General features: G+C 38.4%; 1 protein-coding gene across 1 annotated transcript in view; it reads left to right on the forward strand.

Moving 5' to 3' along the window:
• The first annotated feature begins 303 nt into the window (after positions 1-303).
• WDR48 (WD repeat domain 48) overlaps positions 304-23,306 on the forward strand; it is a 28,694-nt gene continuing 5,691 nt past the window's right edge. The window contains exons 1-15 of the mRNA XM_005240955.4: positions 304-393; positions 8,333-8,473; positions 8,803-8,881; positions 9,161-9,243; positions 9,359-9,488; positions 12,831-12,919; positions 13,801-13,902; positions 14,255-14,479; positions 15,888-15,962; positions 16,291-16,393; positions 16,715-16,812; positions 18,652-18,759; positions 19,147-19,243; positions 19,766-19,861; positions 22,784-22,889. Coding sequence (XP_005241012.1) covers positions 346-393; positions 8,333-8,473; positions 8,803-8,881; positions 9,161-9,243; positions 9,359-9,488; positions 12,831-12,919; positions 13,801-13,902; positions 14,255-14,479; positions 15,888-15,962; positions 16,291-16,393; positions 16,715-16,812; positions 18,652-18,759; positions 19,147-19,243; positions 19,766-19,861; positions 22,784-22,889 — 1,580 coding nt within the window. The 5' untranslated portion in view covers positions 304-345. The remainder of the gene's footprint in view (positions 394-8,332; positions 8,474-8,802; positions 8,882-9,160; positions 9,244-9,358; positions 9,489-12,830; positions 12,920-13,800; positions 13,903-14,254; positions 14,480-15,887; positions 15,963-16,290; positions 16,394-16,714; positions 16,813-18,651; positions 18,760-19,146; positions 19,244-19,765; positions 19,862-22,783; positions 22,890-23,306) is intronic.

Consider the following 23,306-nt stretch of genomic DNA (forward strand, 5'->3'; position numbering starts at 1 on the left):
CGGAGCCCTCCAGAGCGGCCTCACCCCGCGGGTCTGGGGCCTCCCGCGGGACAACACAGCCCTCGAGGTACTGCAAGGACACCCGTGAGCTGTAATGCAGACAAGGAGACAGCCACAGCCCTTCAGTGGGAAGCCTACTGGCAACCCGCCCTGCCGACAACATGGCGGAGAGCAAGCACAAGGCGGAAGCGCTCGCCCCGCCCCCTCCGGCCGTTGTCCTGGCAACGCCCCGGACTGTGACGGTCCCCGCCCCGCCTCGCTGCGCGGGCTCGCAGCGGGAAGGGGGAGGGACTTCCGGGCCGGCTTGCCCTCCTCGGAAATGACATCAGAGTGTCAACATGCAAGATGGCGGCCCATCATCGGCAGAACACGGCGGGGCGGCGGAAAGTGCAGGTGAGGGCGAAATAGGGCCCGGGGGGGGCTGCGGGGGGGGCGCGGCGGGGCTCCGGCAGGGCTGGACCGTGGCGCGGCCCGGCAGGAGGAGGACGGGTAGCGGCGGCGAGGCGGAGCGCGGCCCGGGAGAGGGGCGGTGGCGGGGGTGGGGTCAGCGGGCGGGGGTGGCGGGGCGCGGCGGGAGGGCGCCGGGCCAGGGTGGGCTCTTCTCAGGGACGCTGCCTCCCGGCTCAGGGGCGCTGTGGCAACGGCTGCTCTCGGCTGGGGTGGGGGCAGGTGTTGGGGGTTTCTATGGCAACACGGTCGCCGCCTTCCCTTTCCCAACAGCACTGAGGTGCCGGGGAGACACCCCGCGCACCCCGGGTGGCGCTGCCCACCGCCGCTAACACCTGTGGCGGAGCGAGTGGCTGCCCTTGGCTCCGCCGCCCGGGGGGAAGAGGGGCTGCTCTCTGCCGAGCGGGGCCGGGCTCCCCAGACCGGAGGAGGCAGCGCTGAGCCACCCCGCCCGCCTGCCCCGTCCAGCTCCGGTCAGGGTTCCTCACGGGAAGGCCGTGGCCTGGACCGTCTGGTGGGTGTAAACCTTCGCAGCTCACCTGAGAGACCATCACGCTTCGTGGTGTGGGCTCATATGTAGCTATGAGTACGCGCTTGTGGCCTTGGCGGAGATTGGAATTATTGAAATGCATGTACGAAGTCAAGAGTCTTTACCAGTAAAAGTCATGCAGTGGTTTTATTATGGTCCTCAAATTTTTGTTCTTCTTTGTGATAGTACCAGCACATTTTTACAGGTTTCACTGTGGGAAAGATTTAATGCTTTATCAACGTGCATGGCTTGCCTACCTCTAGTGGCAAGCGCAAGTTTTGGCTGTATCTATCCACTGTGAGCAAAAGAAATACTGATTAACCCTGTAATAGGACTAGTATCCTTCCAAACAGAGGTTGGTTCAGGTTTTGAACCTGTTTTTTGCATTTTATCACGCAGAGGAAACGTGCATTTCTTTGTAGCCTTTAGTGGGTTTCATGGTTAAGGTAAGCTCTCAAGCAGTACTGTATTAAGAATTCCTTTGCCCTACCAAAAAAAACCTCTGACACTCTTTAAAATACAAAGAATCCAAAATTTAATATCCCTTTATTGACTTCATTGCCTGTGCCATAAACAAGTTTTTGCAGGTTGCTCTCCTAAGGAGGGGGATTTTATCATAACTACATTTTTCTTTGATGTAGTCCTTTTTATTCATGAAGTATCATTTCCCTGACAGCAACATGCATCAAAGAGTACATTGTTTCCTTTTTTACTGCTACATTCCTTTTCCAAACATTACTTAGCTCAAAAGTTTGTTTTTACAGGTGGTTTTGTGCTGGTTAATGATGTTGTCTTTTCCACTTCCATTGTGTTACATGATCTTTGTTTTTGTTTTGGGTTTGTTTTTTTTTACTTCACTTACTGCTGCAATGGTCTGTGTCTCAGCCTGTACATTCTAAGTCTGTAGAGAACAGCTTTGGTTATAGTATAAGCATATCTAAACCTTGAGTAGAAGCTAGGTATTTTCTTGCACTCATACTATTTCACCTGTTTGGCTAGGGCCTGGATTTTGTTCATGTATTGGAATTCTAAATGGCTGTTTTATCTGTCAGCCGCTAATGGAAAGTTAAAACCACTAGTGATTTATTTTGCTTCCCAATGGCTGAGCATTTAGGGTGCTGCTACATGAAGCTTTTGGGGGGGTGGGGTGGGTGGAGAAATTTCTCTCAAAGCTATGAGGCTAGGAGAAGAAGCTTTTTAAAAAAATACCTCTCGGGCATGGAGGACCTTGATTCCTTACATGGCAGGAGAGCTGACTGAAGTTTATGGAAAACAGAACTGTTATTATCTTGGATGCACCTGTTTTACTGGTATGGAGAACTATCCAAAATAGTCAGGTTAAGGTGCTTCTGCATATAATTGTATGTTTGTAAGGGTTTAATCAGATAGATGGTTTAGGCCTCAAAATAAATTCCATGCATAAAAAAAGGGAAGAAGTTTAATTATTTAAATGTAAGTCAGGCATTTGAAATGTCTAGTGGCAAGCTGTTGGTGTTTCTTAAGCTTACCTATGCCCGTCTGAAGGCTGCAGTAGTGAGGTTGTCTGTTTTGGGAAGGGAATGGGGATGCAAAGGTGTGTCAGATACTGCTGTGTGGTGAGGAACATTTGGCCATATGCTGTAGCTTTCCGATATGTTACTGTGAATTAAGGTAAGATGAAGCCAGTTTTCAGCAGGTGGCTTAAAGTAGCTGCTCTTGAGGGGCTGCGCTGTATCTGCTCTCCCAGACTTGCTGCCTGGCCAGAATATATTCGCCCCCTCACTCAGAACATGGGAATTTTGCCAAAAATGATTTGGATCACCATCTTTCTTACAAAATTACTGACGGATTTTAAACTTTTTTTGTCTTTAAGTCTTGTACAGAATAAGATCTTTTTCCACTGGCTTTGTCATGTTTGTGCACTAACACTGCATTATGACAGCAAGTATAAAGTGGTGGAACAAAAAGCCTTTACATTTAGAAAATATTTCAGCTACTGATTTTGTTAATAGTACCATTTATTAAAAGCACACTAGATTTTGTTTGCAGTCACTTACTAGATTTTTATATCTGTCTAATTTTTGTATTTTATAACAAATATCTAATTTTTGTTTATAAATTGTATATATTTCATACATAATACATAAGCAAATGAATAGCTAGTAAGTTGATTCAACTGTAAAAGGATAAAACAAACTTTTTAATGCTTTCCATTGCTTTTATTGTAGGGCCTGGAGCACCTGATAAAAAATTCAAATATCAATATGTTCTTAATTTAAACTTATTTTAGGGGATATATCTGCACTATCAAGATACTAAGGCAGAAGTTTTTTTCTTGGTGGTTGACTGCTGCTTCTCTCACTTTTTTGATGCAATTCATGTCAGATCTCATAGAATCCTTGGAGTGATTTTGAGAAGTACCATTTTTTTTAATTGCTCACAATAGTATTTGTGTCTTTGAAATTTTACAAACAAGGAACAAGCGCTGTCAGAACTTGGCTGTTCATTGTTTCTTCCACAATGGTGGTGAGGTGGTATTTTTAAAAGCAGATTCTACCCATCTATTAAGACAACATCTGTTACAAATGTCTAGTGTACAAGGGTAACAGGATTTCACATCAGCAGATATACTTATTCATGAGGGAAATACATTTCAGCACACAAAGCCAAGTGAATTTCTTACAGCATCTACAATGTATCTGTTGACAATAGCTTTATCTCTGGGGCTCTTAGTCATTAAAATTTTTAGTCCTGGTCCACTTAGGGTACTGAATCCCATAAATTCTTTATAAGGAGTGTTCACCAACTTGTAATGTTTGTGCACTGCTGCAGTGAAAGGTTCTTATTCATTATGGGAGTTTATAAAAGCTACAGCAGTATAAATGTAAAAGGCCTTGGTCATTATTAAAATATTTAATATCCCACAAATCTTGCCCTTCCCAGACCATCATGGCAATAAAGTGACTATGATCTATATCATAGTCATTATTATCTTTGTGGTTTGCATCTGACGTTGTGAATCAACACAACCAACAAAACAGTAACATGCTCAGTCTTCCCTCTTTGAAGTGAATGCCAGTTGGTGCTTAGAGTCGTAACTTCCTTGTGACCTTCACAGTCTTTTCCAGGCAGAATACAATACCTTATCTAGAGTGATAAATACGTGTATGCTGTGGGTCAGAGTTTAATTTGATCACGGAAATTTATTCTCAGCCAAAAGCCTGTTGCTTTTGCGTTGTTTAGGTGTATGTGTGTACACACATACTTGAACATATACTTCATATTTTTATATTTGTTTGTATAGTTACTATATTTACTAATAGTTCTTACACTACTATGATCAGTGACACTCACATGTAAAAAAACCAAGCAAACAAAAAACATTTTCTCCCCCAAAATAAGATTATAATGGAGAGCCACATGTGGATTATCAGCAATCTTCTTCTGTTCATTTTGGTGAAATACTTGGTTTAGTGAACTTGCCTGCTGTCCATCACTCGTACACAAGTGACAGATCTTTTAAATTAAGTTGCTGTTGATTTTATTGGTCCATTTTAAGTTCCCTGTGTTGAGAGGCATTTCAATGCCCTTTCAACAGTTTTGTGGAACCCTTGATTTGTCCCTCTGTGTTAATATATAAGTAATGCATTTGAATACAAGCCTGGATGCTTCTGGTGTTATACCTCTCTAAAAGATGTGGTGTACAGCAAATGTCTTGTGAGGTTATTTTTAGTTCAGCCACATATTCTGTGTGTCTTGTTCTAGTTTTTTTAATATATATGTATTTCAGTCTGAGTGGCTGGTTTGCAAGAGTGGACCACTTAAAGTGTTTTTTGTTTGGGTGAGAAAATAAATGTATTAAATATATACAATGTAAGAAACTGACAGTTACTGGAATGTCATTAGGCCTCCAATAAGAGTTGGAGAGTCTGTTTTTGTGCCATAGTCGTCTTTTTCAGTTCATATTCTCTTCATGAAAAGTGGTTTGTCTTTTCCTTACCTAGCTGCTTAAATAGCAGTATTCATTTGAAATGTTGGTGTGGTATCCAGTAAACTTGCTAATCACAAAGTAATTTTCTTTCATTTTAATTTTCTCCACTTGTGGTTTTAGTATTGGAAATAAAATAATAATAATAAAAAAAAGGATTATGGAGCACATGGTTAATTGATGTTTAATTGGATTAGAATCACCTTTGTTGTTGAAAAATGGCTGTCACAGTTTCTTCCCATGATGTGCAGAAAATTATCATTACCAATTCGTTATACAGTAGAGATTTCTTTTCTTCTTACTCTTGTATCTTAAATGTTAAGGCATTTTATCAGGAAAGGCATACTATTCCTTCTGTGGATGAAAAATAAAACTTTGTAGAATTATAAGTCTGAGGAAAGACAAAAGTAACTGGTTGAATTCTATGAACAGTAGCATTCACTGCTAGATAATTTTGTAAGTGTCAAGCTTTGTTGTTTTGTCATCTTTTTTTCCATCAAAGCAGTCATGTATTTACATGCACAAGAAAATGGAATAGTAAGAACGCTCTTAGATCTACCAGAGACTCATTAACCCTGAAACAATATAATTCCTCTCTTTTTCTCAGTTCTCTTAAAATGTAAACAGTACTTGCCAAGAGATGTTTGACTAAATTCATGTATGGAAGTTATTAAAAGGAATAAAGGGCAAATTAAATTTGGCCTTCATTTGAATATTTCATTACTGGTGGTAGTGGGAAAATGTTGTCAGTTTTTCCCCAGTCATGTCTTTGAATGATGGAGGAACAGCGCCCAGTTGAGCCGAAAGCCACAGTTTCAAGGTCTTCTAGATGGAAATGTAAGTTATGCAAATTCCATTCTAGAAAGAAGCGAAAATTAATTTACTACATATAATCTCTGTGAGCTTTTTTTGCTGCTAGTTTCTGTTGAAGAACAATATTTAGCAAGAAAATATTTTATCCATTACATTTTAAGATATTATGAAGCGACTAATTCTGTGAGGATTAGAGTAGAAATATGATGCTGATTCTGTAGTCCTATGAAAATATAAATCATACGTGAAAAGTACCTTATTTACTAGAGTAAGACAGCATTTGCTTTTTTGCATTTTTAAAATTATTATTTATGGCTCTTCATTTGAACTCCTCTAAATTAAAAAAGTAACATGATTATGAGCAAAAGCTCCTTAAAATGCTCTGGTGACTAATATAGCTTGACAGTCTTATTTATGAGTGGAGTAAAAAGCTCTATATTATATATAATATAATATATGGGAAATATAATAAATATGGGAGGTGACTGACAGAAGAAGAACAAACCCCAAAATTGAAGATTTCTTTAAAAATATCCTGCAGTTTGGAGAAGCAAGAGCTGAAGGGCCTCTGCTGACCTTGTCTGACACTATTTCAGGAAGAGATTGTTCTCCCTAGTAACTAAAATCAAATTTCATCCACTGACCTATAGATTTAGAATTCCTTTTTGTCTTACCTGCTCACATTTAGTATTTTCACCTGAGTATTTTCATTGGTTCTATTCAAGGAGTTTGAAAGCAGTGTGACTTTGATGGCCATCCCTTTACCTTGTGTTTTGTATCACACTGAACCTTGACTTTGTAACATTCCTTTACTCAAGTAGTGTGTGCGGGTCTTCTAGCAATGTAGACATGATATGATCAAGCCAAGGTGAGGAGCTGCACATACATCTTGCTCTCTGCACCACAAAAAAAATCCCACCCAACCCAAAACCTCAGGTATTGGAAGTGTTTTAACATAACAGTTATGTGTGTTTGATGGTGTCTTCTCTCAGTAACATCTTTGAAGCTGTGTGTAGGTGGAGACTTGAGCATGGATAGCAAGAATATTATGGATGAGTTTGGAATGGGTGAGAGAAGCCAAGAGTGCTGGAAAGTAAGACACAATCTGAAACTGGGAGGAAGAACTGCAAGGACTGTGAGTGGCTAACAAAGATAATGAGCAAGAAGTGCTTTAAGAGCATTGGGGCATAACATAATAAACGTAGTAAAGAACTTGTGGATTGGTAATGGAGAGTATTAAGCAGAAGGCTCTTATTTTATTAGGAGGGTTTTAATTTTGATCCTCCAGTGTTGGTCTGTAGAGCTGTGGCAGCTGTTTCTAAAACAGAAAACAGGACTGGATGTGTGCTTTCTAGAAGCATCAGTTCTCTTACTGTGCTCCACTAGGACGGCATAATTCAGTTGAAGTGTTGCTCACATTCACCAAATGGACCTGTCGGTTCTTGTGATATAGAATCTGAGATGCTGTAAAATGTTTCTTCAACGATAAGGACTGCTAAACATTTTGTTTAATTTGTTGTTTTTATTTTGTGTAACTGAGATCTGATCTGGAAAACATTTTCTTTATACTGCTATAATGTAGTTATTGGAGTGAAAAATTGCTTTCAGATCTCTAGCCCAAGACTACTCCTTGAAAGCATTTTCAAAACACTGGTACTTACGTATCCAAGCGATTCGTGCTGTGGGCAGATTGGATTATACCAAGCCTAAAATTTTACCTTGTTCTTATCATGTTTTACAGAATCTGGGAAGAGGCATAGCTGGCAGCTTCCTTTGCTGTTCTCTGTGTGGGCTTTCCTCATACTAATGCAAAAACCCTGTGTAAACCCTGTGATCAGGAGAGATGCAGCACAGTGTAACTGTGTTTACTGAACAGTAATAATGGAGAGTGCTGCAGCCTTTGCAGTATGTCTCCTTAAATCTCCATTTAGTGTTTCTGAACAAAAGAATGAAATAATCTGTACGTGCAGTACTGTCAAACATAGAAGGAAAAGAAACTAAAGGAATAATTTTTCTGAAAGAGCAGTAAATATTTTTGCTTCTTATTATATTAGAAAGTAGGTAGTTCTTAAAAAATTGGTCTCAAAATAATAGTGACATCTGAAATAGCTGGAATTTCTATTTGCAGTCTTTCAATGCTTTGTAGTCCTCAGTCACCATATCCTCTCCCTTGTGAGTCTGGGAAGTACTGTCATCCCAGCTATAGAAACTACGAAACCTACTTAGGAAGTGAGACTCAAACTCGGTGTGTTTGAGATCACCCAGAATATCTGTGCAGAGCCGGGAACTGAACTAAGGACACCCTGGGTCGAAGCTGGAGTTGTAGTGATTAAATTATTTTTGGGCTCCAGTTCTAGCACTGCTGATACCTTCTCTGTGATTCTTCCCCATTTTCATGGGGGAGGAGTAATTGGGGTGGTACAGGTAACTCTCAAACTGACAGACTTCTTTAATGCTTATAAAGCTCTTAATATTTTCTACCTTTTCTACCTTACAGAGATGACATTAGTTGTTAGGATTTTATGGCCAAGTCAATATCTTCATACCGTAATTGGATTTGTGTAAATGTATTTTAGGTTTCTTATGTGATTAGAGATGAAGTGGAGAAGTATAACCGAAATGGGGTAAATGCACTTCAGCTGGATCCAGCATTAAATAGACTCTTCACAGCAGGTCGAGACTCTATTATAAGGATATGGAGTGTCAATCAGCACAAGGTAGGTAATGAGAGGATTCCTATGTCTAAACCTACTTTTTTCCAAGTTACCATGCTAGTAAGCTGCCTACGGGTGGGCATCTAATACTGTTTTTTAACAGCTGCCAATTATTACGATAAGATCATTTTGATATTGCTCATACTGTGATATCTTGCATAGCTATAGAGTTATTTCACAAAAAGATTCTGGGATAGTGACTTCAAGCAACTCTGCTTTAGGCAATTTGTGATCCATTTGAAGGTTAAAGAAAATACCACAACAGGATCTGATAGTCACAATCTTTTCTATTTGTGATGAGATCTTACAAACTTTTTTTTTTTAATTTGCAGCAAGACCCTTATATAGCATCTATGGAACATCACACAGATTGGGTAAATGATATTGTGCTCTGCTGCAATGGGAAAACGTGTAAGTACTTAAATGTTTGAAAACTACAGTATTCAGAAATTGGGTATAAAAGTATATTGTCCGCTGCTTTAATTATTTACATCTTTTCTTAGCATGTAAAATTAATTTGTGATGTGTATTGTAAATTTGATGAATAGTGTGAGCAGATATTTTAATGAAAATTTAAATGTGTATATAAAGGATTCCTTTAATCTTTTGAAAAGCAAATTAGAGTAGTACCAATATGCTCTAAAGTAATATACAAGCCATTAATGTTTACTCTTTATTTTTCCAATTTAGTGATATCTGCTTCTTCGGATACTACTGTTAAAGTGTGGAATGCACATAAGGGATTTTGCATGTCAACACTAAGGACGCATAAGGTGAAAAACATTATCTATAAATACTGTGTGTTATCACTGACAGTCTTTTAAATATTAAGAACTAGACTTCAAATAGATAATACTGTTGATTAGTGTTATATTTACTTTATTGTAGGATTATGTGAAAGCCTTAGCATATGCAAAAGATAAAGAGCTGGTAGCATCTGCCGGGCTGGACAGACAGATATTCCTCTGGGATGTAAATACTCTAACAGCACTGACTGCCTCAAACAACACCGTAACAAGTAGGTACCAAGGGAGAGGAGGCAAATTCAATGCATTTTATTGAGTAGCATAATCTGTGAAATCAATTTAAAACTATAGGTACAGTTTCTGAATGTACATAAAAAATGTGCAAGTTTTTAAGGTGGTATTAGTGTGTAATCAGTCCATTTGTTGCATTATATAATAGCTGAAAATCTAGAGCAGCCAACAGTCATGGCATTTAGAATAAAGGACAGGTCTCTTTGAACATTTTCTCCTGAAATATAGTGTGCAGGTATTCTCTGAAACTTGACAGAGCTTTAGCTCAAGGAGCTTTTTGCTCCTCAACTTACCTGTTACAGAAATTTTTCCTTAGGTTAGTTGTCAGTGCAGTTTCTGTGTATTATAATTGGGCTTCTTTTTTTGTCTATACAGATGCTGAAAAAAAAAATGCAGTGTGACTCCTAAAGCAGGTCTTCATACACTTATCAAATCTATCTGTCAGAAGAATAAAGTTACTAGATATATTAGATTAAAAACCATGCAAAATAATACTAAGCACTAATTTACATGTAAGGGTAGCATACTAGTGGGATCTAACTCAATATTAGAAGGCAAGTGGAAACTACTTATCAGGGTTAATCCTTAATGTTATCATCTTTTAGGAAGTCATCTGTCGTGCTTCTCTGTCCCAGTAAAGGCATTATGGTATATTATGAGTTCTTTTCCCATAGAGCAATTCCAACACTGCTTTCTTAGAACAGACAGGATAGAGCTGGTTAAGTTTCTCTTCTGGAAAGCATGACACCAATCTTCAGTTAGATTTGATTGCTCAAGTGAATAATATAAATCTGGGTCATCAGCATCCTGGTTTGTATTGGCTATTTTACAGTATATTTTTTCAAAAAGAGGTCTAGTTTGACCACAGTGTGTGTTGCTGATTGTAGGTAGGTTGCAAAAACAGTGTTCAAAGTGACTGATCTTTTTTGGTTTATATTAGTGTTTGATATATGTTTAAACAGTAGCAGAGTCTCAGGTGTACGCATTGGGAAAGAACATACTGTCTTGCTACACGGCCATACTTGAATTTTCTAAATAAGACTACGTGCTTCCTCATTCATAGGTTAGGAGTGACTCAAGAAAAATCTGCAAGACTGAAATTTGGAGCTGGCATGACATACTTTTAAGAAATTTCAGGAACATGTGATTCTGTAAATAAGAGGCAGGCATGTAGTTGTTTTGGTGTGGCTTTCTGTTTTGGCTAATTCTGAAGGGGGTGTTAATTTTATGGATTTGGTATCTTCTAGAACCAAGGATGCATCTGGTGGGCAGAACTGTCAGTTTTGTATTTGTTCTGTCTACTGGACTTTTTAATTCAAGTATGGCCTTATCTCTGTAGCCTTCAGAACAGAGATGGCTTCCAGTGAGCTGTGTTGCACTGTTGTGTCCCTGCCCACAGCAGGGTGTTAGGAATTAGATGATTTTTCGAGTTCCCTTCTGACCCAAACCATTCTGTGATTCTATGATAATAGTATTGAGATGGCACATGGCTGCATATAGCTAGATTTACCTTATATTTCCCAGAAGTTTTCTTTCACTGAAAGTAGAATTATTTCATCACCAAACTTTGCTGATAACTCTAAATTACGCTGTCTGGTTGAACAGGGATTGTTTTTTAAGGAAGAATTTATTTGCTGGCTTGAAGGAAGACTCTGTTGTGGGGGAAAATTTTTTTTTAATACCACAATAGTGATACAGAACCTAAATGATTCAAGTGAATCATAAATGGGAGACGGGGACTACTGAGGAGCTGATGCTTGTTTTGAGCCCCATACCAAATGGAAGTGGAGACATTACCTCTGAGATGACAGAAATAAGTTTGCATTTCTAGAGTTAGAACAGTAATGCTTCATAAGAGGGAGGAAGGGGAAGTTTTCCTTTCTGGTGCTCCCAACTAATAATATTTCTATTGGGAAGAACACAGTATGTGTCCTTAAAGCTGCTTTTCCTCAGTCCTTTCAAACAATATTGATTTTTTCAGAGTGCAAATGAAGATTGTTCTTGTACAATAGTTTCCTGTCCGATTACATGGAAGCGACGTACACAAGCCAGCAGTAAAAGGAAGCCTATTTTTAGAGTCTTTCAGTCAGCATAGACATAAATTTAAATTAAGTGGAGAGATTTTGCTTTTGAGAGGTAGCCCCTTCCAGAAGAGGGTGGAGTTAAGCTTTGCTTTTGTTCTGGCATAAATTTTGCCTCTGTACACTGAAGGCTCTCTCTTCCATTCCTGATCTCCAGCTTGTGATAACTGCAAATTATCCCTTCATAGATTATGGTTGTTGAACAGTGTGCTAACCTTCAAGACTTTCAGTTCTGCTTTTTGCCTTCAACTATCCTCTGAAGACAGTGGAAGACTGTCCCTTTATTTTGGCTATAAATAATAGATTTCATTTGAAAGTTTACATTTGGATAGCAATAGCTAGTGGTTAAGAGGACTCTGAAGTAAAGCTGCATAATTCTTCCACTGTGACAAAATGTTTGTGTGTTAGAAACTTATTTCCATAATATACATAAATCGTTATATAAAGTTTCACATTTTTGCTAGCGGTACAGCTTGTTGCTCTCCTCAGCCTTCTTGGCATGCTGATTGTATGGTTTGGGGGCTTGACGAAATGCCTAATGGTGCTCTCTAAATAGATGATTTTCATTTGCTGTGTCTGTTTCATTTGCTTTTCCTTGTTGAGGGATTGGTACTTTAATCTCTCCAAAAGTAGATTAGGCTAGAAGGCACAGAATTCCTCAACTCTGATGGTAGTTGTGATGCTAAGGAATTGCCATATGGTTTTCACAAACTCAGAGGTAGCATCCGTGCCCAAGTAACACATTTCAGCACTGCAGTGTAACTTCAGTGATGCATCTCTGCTGAACTAAGAGAAGAGCCTTTAATATATAACATAGAATTTTACTGCTACTTGTCTTGAAAAAAAAATCTCTGCACTTAAATCCAAATGCTCTGTGTTATAAGATATAGAATTGTTTAGGTTGGATCATTCTCTAATAGAATAGTTGAGAAGAGCAAGAGTACCTTGATGGTCCTGGCAATGAATGCCTAAAGGTCACTGAGATTGAAATGACCCGAAGTCTGAGGGGTTACTTTGTTTTTATGCAGCGGTAGGTTAACAACTGGGATGGGTTTTTTCTACCAGTATGCTGTCTATAGTCTTTCTTTTTTTTTTAAAGCAACTCTATATATGGGGTAGAGTGGCACTATTTTCATGGGTCAAAGGGTATTAAAATACCCTAAAATACAGGTTTTGAGTGAATATAGGTGTTTTTCAAATGACAGCATTAAAATTGAAAATGAAAATTTTATTTTGCAATAGCTTCTTCCCTGAGTGGGAACAAAGACTCTATCTACAGCCTTGCAATGAATCAAATGGGAACAGTTATTGTATCAGGGTCCACTGAAAAGGTAAGTAAAAGTCTGGTAAGGCTCATTCCACTTCAGTTTAAAGATTCATATGAAGAGACTGTTTTATTCATGTTCAGTGTTGTGGGTTTTGTGTTTTTAATAGTGAGGGTAGACAATTTTAAGTGGGAATGTAAGTGTAGGATACAAATACCTACCTCAGTCTGAAGATGTGTATATATCCGTATAGCTTTAATACACAGAAGACACAATTGGAACATCTTGTGTAACCCTCTCTCTATCAGACATCATTACGTTTCACCACAAGAGCTCTGACTTTGAGGGTGTGTTACTCGGATGATTATAAAAACTGAAGCAGTTGCCACAGGTAAGAAAGAAGTGGTGCCAGCGATTTGTAAGTCCCCTACAGGAGGTGGGAAATGAACTCATGAAGTTCAAGTGTTACCAAGAGATAGCCCATGCTGTTTGTTGTAAAGGAAGATGAAACACCCTAAAGTCCCCTGCAAGTTGGGGTATTTTTACCTAATCTTACCTTGAGAGAATTTTATTTTCAAGTCAATATAAAAATGAAAATAGGATACATGAGCAAAATGCCTGAGAAGAGTCTCAGAATCATTTTTTTTTTTTTACCCACATCACACTATCCTGTTCCCAGTCACTTCCATTCCTTGATTTCTTAAGAAGACAGAAAAAGTCAGAACAAATGACATTAAAACCAAGCAAAGAAAATCATATCTGATTACTAGAGCTGCATAAGACGTAGTTCTGTCTGTCTTGTTCTGATGAGGTATGTTTTTGGTGGTGGATGTCTGTGTGCTTGGAATAAGGGTCAGTTTATTCAGAAAGGCTTAATTTTCTGTAAAGAAAATGCATTCTTGGGAAGAACAATGTTAATGCCAGTTATCCAATGTCTATTTATGTAGGTTCTAAGGGTGTGGGATCCGCGAACTTGTGCAAAATTAATGAAACTCAAAGGGCACACGGACAATGTAAAAGCTTTGTTGTTGAACAGAGATGGCACCCAGGTATGTGCTTTAACTCGAGACTAAGACATTTTACAGAATGCAGAAATGTCCTTAGTCTTTTTCAATATATTTCTTTTATACATAGATTACCGAAGGTAGCTTAACAAGTATTTTACAGATATTTAGTGATTAAAAGAGGGAGGCTGGTGTGTGAAAGCTCTATGTTATTACAGGTCCATCTAGGTATGGAGGGGATGGTTTACATAAAATGTCTGGAAATTGTGGCTAGAGTTGTTAACTGATAGTCTTCATTTAGCACTGTCGTATTGGAATTGTGAAAGTTCTCTATGGAAAAAAATATTTTTAAAGACTTAAATCAAGCGGGTATTTAATTATGATGGTTGTTGCTCAGTGTCTTTCAGGCAGCTCTGATGGAACTATCCGCCTGTGGTCCCTTGGGCAGCAGAGATGTATAGCCACATATCGAGTCCATGATGAAGGGGTTTGGGCTCTGCAAGTCAATGAAGCCTTCACTCATGTTTATTCAGGAGGAAGAGACAGGAAGATTTATTGTACAGATTTACGAAATCCTGACATCCGTGTGCTTATCTGTGAAGAAAAGGCACCAGTGCTTAAGGTAATTGAGTTTAATTCAAAGAATCACAGAATGGTTGAGGTTGGAAGTGACCTCTGGAGGTCATCTGGCCCACCCACTCCCCGCTCAAGCAGGGCTACCTAGAGCCGATTGTCCAGGACCTGGTCCAGGTGGCTTTTGAATATCTCCAAGAACAGAGACTTTGCCACTTTTCTGGGCAACCTGTTCCAGTTCTCAGTCACCCTCGCAGTCTAAAAGTGTAATTGTATTGCATGTTGTCTGATGAAATAGTGGCTTGAGGTATAAGTTGATAGAAGAACGTGTCTTGGGTAACAAGTGTTTATTACACCACATCTTCAGTATATTGGCTTTGTCTCCTAAATTATGTCTGAAACTTTATTGTCTGAAGAAGATAAATTCCTGGCAGCTACTTAAATATGCAAATTCAAATATTACTGAAATTGAATATGCTTCAGACATGAAAAGTTGTTTTTACCAGTCTCTAGTACAGTTTTAAGAAACTAAGCTGGCATTGTCAAGACAAAAGGACAAAAAAATGGATGTTTCTTAGCAGCAATAGATACACAGAGGGTTATCTTAGAATATGTTGCATACTCACAGGAACCAGGAGTGAAATTTGTGGGGTTTTTGAACACCTAAGCATGATGTTTTCTTAATGGGAGAAAATTGCGTGCACATGTCTGAGTCTTTTGAAGAACTGCTTTTTTGATAATTTTTTTTTTTACTGTCCAACTGTAGATGATGTGACCTAGAAACACGTAGGTGTAAAGGCAGTGAGCAATTGAAACAGATACCAGTATCTAAGCAATCTGGCTTTCCTTGTGAGTGAACTTTGGTTTAGTGTGTTCAGATAAAATCCTGGATATATTAACTGTATTTTTGAGAAAGTCAGAATCAGACTTTTCAGTTCAAAATGGAAAATGACAGCTATGATCAGCTGTACAAAGATCAGAAGGGGTCTCTAAGATCTTTGCTACAGTGATTCGTTATTGTCCAAGAAATGTAACAGCAAAGCCAAATGCATAACAGTCTGCTTTTTCATTAGTACAGAACTTTTTACGTTCTCTTTGTAATGATGTGAAGTATCTGAATACAGGGTAATTCAGAAAATACTGTATTTATCAAACTGTCAGACAAGATTGTGTCATGCTAGAAGCAACCTTATATACTGCTTGTTTAGATACGTTGCATCTACTGTTGCCCATGTCCAGAATCTATTTGTTGAATATTTGAAATAATTTCTCTGGAGTTTCAAAAATCACAGCTTAGTTAGTTTTCATTTAAACTTCGTATTCTTTAGTAAACTGAAAGTAGTGCTGTTTCTGAGATACATTCAAGTATGGGAGCAGGTCTACACAAGCAAATATTAATTGAATAAAGGAAAATTAAGTTAAACATGCCTGAAAGTATTTGTGGTTTCTTTGTTTAGATGGAACTTGACAGATCAGCTGATCCTCCTCCAGCACTTTGGGTTGCAACAACTAAATCCTCTGTGAATAAATGGGTAAGTGATGTATTTTACACTCTGTGAATTCAATTAAGCAGTCGTGGTGTTTGCACTCTTGGTTTGGGAGCTGTTGGACTGTTGTTTGCAACTTGACTGTGACTTGCTATGATCTATAAGCTTTCTTTAAAAAAATAATACGCTAATATTGAAACTGATCAAAAGACATTAAGCTTTGAATTGCTGTCTATTTATGCTGCTTTTAGAAATAAATTATCTTCCTCTGAACTGGACGGTTAACAAATAGCAGCATGAACTAAGCGTTGTTACAGATAGAAGCAGTTTATAGATTATTATGAATGTGTCATTATTTTATTTCTTTCTTTAGACTTTGAAGGGAATTCATAATTTTAGAGCATCTGGAGATTATGATAATGATTGTAGCAACCCTATACCACCCCTGTGTACACAGCCTGACCAAGTTATAAAAGGTAAACAGCTGTTTTTCAGACTGCCTTATAAAATCTGTTATCATTACCAGAAATGGTAGATGTTTACAACTAGCTCAAGTTTTTGGGTGCCTGATACTATGATTTCAACCAAACCAAAACAAAGACAATGTGGTTATCACCTATCTAGTGTTAGCTACATTTAAAATATTGTTCAAACCTTGGTGATATCCAAGTCTTATATAAAATAGTGAAACCAAAGAACAATCACATGTGTCATGTTATACAGTTTAATTTAATGTAATATTAGGAAAAAAACCAACAACCAACACTGTAGTGACCTTAACTCTTTTTGTTTGCTAGGCGGTGCTAGTATTATTCAGTGCCACATTCTTAACGACAAGAGACACATATTAACCAAAGACACAAATAATAATGTGGCATACTGGGATGTCTTGAAGGTAAGTATATAATTTTGGATTAAGCGTCTGCTGTTGGATGTGTAATTATTTTGTACCTTTTTTATATAATATTTTTAGTGTGTAAGAGACCTACGGTAGAAAGTAAATTATCTTTCTGTCCCATGACTTAATGCAAAGATTGCTTTTTGAAAAGGGAGGGGGTATTTTTGAGCTTTTCTGTATCTTTGCCTGATGCGAGGCTGATGTATTCGTTCACCTGAAAGTCGGACCCTTGAATTCTGTCCTGAAAATAGTAATGTTTGTTTTGATTGGGTTTTGTTTCAAAGAGGGCTTGTAGAGGCCTCTGGTCATGTCTGCCCAATGCAGAACAGAGTAGCATAAGAAAGCTTAGCCCGCGAAAGGGAAACCTGTGCTTCAAGTCCTGCTGCAAACCTACAGATCCCAAGCGAGCGTGCCGACTAGCAGTCTGTGGACTATTCTGGAATTTATCCTTGTTAGTTGGAAATATAGCAGGCAGCGAGGCAGGACTGGAAGGACAGTTAGCAGAAAGAAGCATAGCTCCTGCCTAGTGTTACTTACTCCTCTGAGGAGAGACTTGGCGTGGCATTTCTTTTTTTTGCTTTACCCAGTGATTTGTCAGAGGAGAAGGAAAAGGGTGTGGAGAGAAAGGACTGGAATCCCAGATCAGTGAGGTGGCCAGCAGTTTCTTCCTTTGCAAAATCCTGTTTGAAATTCTAAATCTTGTTTTCATCTTGAACAATGTGGTGCTCCATCCAAGATTAAGTAATGAAGTGCAGCATGCCCAGCTAACCTACTGAGTTGCTGACTGAAGGGAGGAAGAAGGGAATTAAGTTGGAGAATGTAGATTTGTACTAGAAATTATCTAGATTACTTTTGTGGAAAAGTGAATAGCTTTTCTTTCTTTCAGTTTATGGTTGGTATATACTTAAATCAGTATTAGATCTCAGGACCAAAGTCAAATGCTAATGATAATTTGTACCTTCATTCAATTATTTTTTTCTCTTTTAAGGCTTTCAGAAGCATCTGTTAGATATGTTTAAATATGTATTTGCTTTAGAGATGAGGTTACTTGCCAGGTGGAAGTGTCATTGTATGTGTAGGATCACTGCACTCTAAAGCTGAGATTCTTTTTTGAATGCGCTGGAAGAAAATAGGGAAGTTTTCTTACCTGTAGCTACACCCTCCAGTCTTTGCTTCCTGTAACTTCCTAGATTTTGAGGAAATAAGTCTTGCAAGGTTATAATCCTTAGACTTTGCTTAAAGCATGTGTTTCAGGATGACTTTGTGAGTGGAATACGAGGATTTCGATGTTAACAGACTTGCTTAAGGAACTTTAAAAGTATAAATTAAAACAGATAAACTAAAACAGGAAAAAAAGAATCTGCACACAAATGCACTCACTGCTGTTCCCATTGCAGTAGTTGAGCTGAATTTGTTGCTAGATTGGCAACAAGTATTGGTGTTTGGTGTTTGATAGAGAGTTGTACTGAAATATTGATACTGATGGGGAGAAGAATGACAGAGGGTGATAGAAGACAGCTATCTACTCAGTGATAAGGAAAATGTTTTTTATTAATGGGAAGTAATACTTCCATACCATTCCAATGTCTTGATGCCACTACATCAGGTATAAATAATAAATAGCAAATAAAAATTATTTACCACATAAACTATTGTTTAATTTTTTTGAGAAAATGTTGAACCTTTAACTTGTGTGTCTCTGGACTACAGCACTCTTGGAGAAATCGTAATTTGTAATCATTCCAAGTGTATATGAAAGTCAAGCAAATGATTGGAGGTGTTGATGTGACTCAATACTCAGAATTTAAAACCATGTGTATTTCATTTGGTGCACAGGCATGTAAAGTTGAAGACCTTGGGAAAGTAGATTTTGAAGAAGAAATTAAGAAGAGATTTAAGATGGTGTATGTGCCAAACTGGTTCTCAGTAGACTTGAAAACTGGGGTGAGATACAATTCCTAAGTCTGTTGTTCTTTCATACTTAATATATTTTCACATACTGTTTGTTCACAAAGGTTTTATTGTGTTACAAGTTTTGAATAAAAATCATCATTTATCTGATGGGCTAGATTTATTTTGAAGCAAACCAGCAAATTTTATCTCAGTTCTTAATAATTTGAAAAACTTTTTTTTTTCTCATGGTGTGGTCAGTTTAAATCCACCAACACTAATTATGAATTAATACAGTTTGGTAAACAAAAATATGCTATCATGCATTTAGAAATTCTTTGTTTTGTATTCCCAGTTAAGTATGAACAAAATAAATTTATAGACTTGCTTAATAAAAGACAACTATTGCATTCCTTTTCCTGGTGGTCTTTTTTCCAACAGATGTTGACAATTACTTTGGATGAAAGTGACTGCTTTGCAGCCTGGGTTTCAGCAAAGGATGCTGGATTTAGCAGTCCAGATGGTTCTGATCCAAAATGTAAGTTTTAACTAATACTAGTGTTTTATTGAGATGAAAAAGCAGAATAAATTCTAGTATTTATGTTTCAAAGTATTCCAATGTCACATATGTCAGTAGCTGGTTGGATTTTAGGGCTTATTTTCTTGAAACTAAATTTTGCAGAGAATCCTCCATTGAGAATGCTTGCTTTTTTCTGAAATGTTTGTCATGTTCAGGTTTTCTATTTAACTTGCTTTTAAACCTTCAAGAAGCAAAAGGGAAAAAGTAATATTCCTCAACTTGGATCTGTTTCCTAATCTAGGGATGTTGTAGCATGTGAGTGGTCCAACAGCAGCAATTCTAAAAGTAGCTTATTTTGAAAGATTGTAATTTGTAGCTCTGAGATTGTAATAAGAAGATTTCTGTGCCCATAAATAATTTGTTTTGGAAACAGAACTGCTTAATCTTCTGGGAAAGTTTTCAGCTGTGGATCAAATGTGGAATATAATGATGCCAATGGATTTTGCATAACTGAAGTCCTACCCTGCTATGTCTTGACAGTGAACCTTGGAGGGCTTCTGCTACAAGCACTTCTGGAGTATTGGCCTAGAACACATATCAATCCAATGGATGAAGAAGAAAATGAAATAAATCATGGTTAGTGTTTTAATATTTTCCTTTTTTAGGATTTGTTCATACATTCTGTTTATCTTTAAAAGTTTATACCTTGACTTGCTGTCATATATCTATCTCTGTATGCTTTATAGACTAATGTTTTTTAATGCTTTGAAATTGGCTTTACACCAAAACTTGCTAAGTAGCATTCTTCTGAAAGTATCAGCAAAAATCTTAAGAACTCAAAAATAAATAATGTAGGTGAATAGGTGATTCTGAAGTTACAGAAATATGATGCCTTGATGAAAAACATTACTGGCAAAACTAAGGCTTGACGTGGAAAAGAAACAGCCTAGATAATGACAGCAAAGAGCAATAGTTCAGTTATTCACATTATCCAACATTCTCTTGACATGATTCCAATTTGATGCTAGATATTATGAACCATATAAAATAAAAGAAAGATATATTGTGAAAAATCTATCAAATGGATATTAGAATAATACATGGAGTAGGCCTATACAAAACCAGCTCAGAGTGGTGTTTTAAGGTAAATGCTAAGTCTAATCAGTCATAAGATAAAAAGCACAGCTATGTAAAGTTTAAGGTAGTGGCTGAATTTGGCAGAATTGACAGAAGAGACTGTATAACTTCTAAGTTTGAAATTAATTTGACCCAGATCAGAGTTGACTGAAAAGTCTTTGGTGATTAAGAGATTAGTTTCTACAGATAATGCCATTAAGAAAGCTGTAAGTTCAGCAGTATCTTGCCATTTTGTGACAAAGATTGTGCCAAGAGTTAGCTAGTTTCTTCTTTCAGAAATGATCTCCATGGAGGGTTACAGCACTTGGAAGGCTTTTCTGGATAAAGTTGCTGATTTTCATACTTCTGTGTATTGGCAGCCTGCAGCTTGAGAGCCAGACGTGTATAAGAAGTATAACTCACAGATTTTTGTATTGTTGGAACACTGATGCTGCACTACTGATCTCTGTGAATAGCTGTGGATTGGTGGAATGTTCAGGATGCTCACTACTACAGAGTCAGTCTTCATTTTCCTTTTCAAAAGTAACAATTAAGAAACTGACACTGAACTTAAGAAGATAAAGTGTAACTGTTGGACACTGAAGTTGGTGTAAATTTGATACACCTGGAGGCTGTGCTGCCATTCAGTGACACCTGGACAGGCTAGAGAGGAAACTACTGAAGTTCAACAAATGCAAGTGTAGGGTCCTGCACGTGGGGAGGAACAGCCCCACGCAGCAGCACAGGCTGTGGTTGACCTGCTGGGGGGCAGCTCTGTGGAGAAAAGGACCCGGGAGTTCTGGTGGACAGCAAATTGTCTGTGGGCCAACAGTGTGCCCTCATGGCCAAGAGGGCAATGGTGCCCTGGGGTACATTAGGAGGAGCGTGGCCAGCAGGTCAAGTGAGGTAATCCTCCCCCTGTGCCCTGGTGAAACCACATCTGGAGTGCTGTGTCCAGTGCTTCCCAGTTCAAGAGAGACAGGGAGCTACTGGAGAGGGTCTGGTGGAGGCTGCAAAGATGATGAAGGGACTGAAGCATCTCCCTGATGAGGAAAGGCTGAGAGAGCTGGGCCTGTTCAGTTTGGAGAAGAGAAGACTAAGAGGGGATCTTATCAATGTCTACAAGTATCTTAAGGGTGAGTGTCAGGAGGCTGGGGCCAGGCTCTTTTGAGTGGTGCTCAGCGACAGGAGAAGGGGCAACAGGCACAAACTAAAACACAGGAAGTTCTGTCTGAATATGAGGAAAAACTTCTTTGCTTTGAGGGTGATGGAGCCCTGGCACAGGCTGCCCAGAGAGGCTGTGGGGTCTCCTTCCCTGGAGACATTCAAAACCCACCTGGATGCGATCCTGTGCAACCTGCTCTAGGTGAACCTGCTTTAGCAGGGGGCTGGACTAGGTGATCTCCAGAGGTGCCTTCCAACCCCAACCATCCTGTGACTCTGTAAATAGACAAGAACATAAATATATATATATATGTGTATGTGCAGTATTGTTCCTCTCAATTGTTAACAGAAGTGTTGTGAAGAATTTTTTCAAACTAGGATTTCTCACTTGCTCTAGCTTAAATATCCTGTTCATCCCTCCTAATAGGGAATATTTTCTTTTTTTGTTTCTTTGCTTGATACAATTTTTGACCTTCCTTTCCCTACATCCATTGCTGGTCAGAAAGCTAAATAATTATGCATCTTGTGAGACTATGCCATTTAAATTTCTTATGATGCTTGAACTGAACATCGTGTTCAAATAGGTTAATTAGATGCTGCAGTGTAATCAAGATGATCTAGTGAAAGGAAGGCATCTATTGTGTTTCAAGATACCTGACTGATGAGAAGCTGTGCTGTTCAAGAGGTGCATAAATAATGCTGATTTTTCTTTAATCTTATCCTGTCCATCTGATGTGGAATCAGATTCTTGAGTGTTTGAAGACCATACTGCTATAACCGACTAAAAATAAATTGAATTTAGAATGCTACAACTTCAAGGAAATATGAGTCCAAGTTTTGCTAGTACACTGTTTTGACATCTGGCGAATCCAGGTAGAAAAGCAAAGCTAACATCCTTCAGAGTTCTCTGCTGTCAGCGTAGAGGGGAGAAACAGTCTTGTCTCAGCAGAATCTCTTTGTTTGATTTCTAATATTAGTATTGTTCAGTCTGACAAATTCTCAAGAGTTCTCTTAAGGAACTGGAGAAAACTAGTAACAGAGTTTTGGCTCACGAGCTCTGTTTCCTTTTCCTAAAAGGCTTTTGAAATAGGCCTTCCACAAACCTGTGTTGGTCTAGTTATTCTCTAGTGTTCCTTTTTTTTATATACTTCCTGTGTGTTGGAAATGGGCATTTTCTTGTTTTTTATTAAGCTTATTTTTATATTAGCTGGGGGGTCTATGTATACCCAATTTTAAGGCCTAGTCCAGTCTCACCGTTGTGTGTATTTTTTCCAACAGTGAATGGTGAGCAGGAGAACAGAGTCCAGAAAGGAAATGGATACTTTCAAGTGCCACCACATACACCAGTTATTTTTGGTGAGGCTGGAGGACGCACTTTGTTCAGGTATGAAAATTCAAGAGTGTAAAAATTCAGCGGCTAAATAATCACTTCCTTTGTTGCAAGCAGAAATGCTATCAGAACATAATACTTGCCTCCATTCTGTACTGTACATTGAAGACATGCCCGTGACAGGAAGATGGGCAGCCGTTAATAATTTTGCATTGTCCAACTGAGTATGTGAGTCTGAAAATCAGCAAGGTGTGGGGTTTTACAGCGGTAAGAGTTGTATATTGTTCCTGGTTGGATGTCACAGTTTTGAGACCTTTATGGGTGCCCTCCTCCTGCAAACTGATTAACTGAACTTTATTTTAGAATGGAATTGTGCTGCTTTAGATGCTTGTAGAACTTCTTTTACTGGCCTGTTGTGCTGGTCTTTGACCATTAATGACTCAGACAGGAGATCCTACTCACTAGAGAATT

The sequence above is a fragment of the Falco peregrinus genome, chromosome 5, assembly GCF_023634155.1.
Source record: "Falco peregrinus isolate bFalPer1 chromosome 5, bFalPer1.pri, whole genome shotgun sequence".
Lineage (NCBI taxonomy): Eukaryota > Metazoa > Chordata > Aves > Falconiformes > Falconidae > Falco > Falco peregrinus.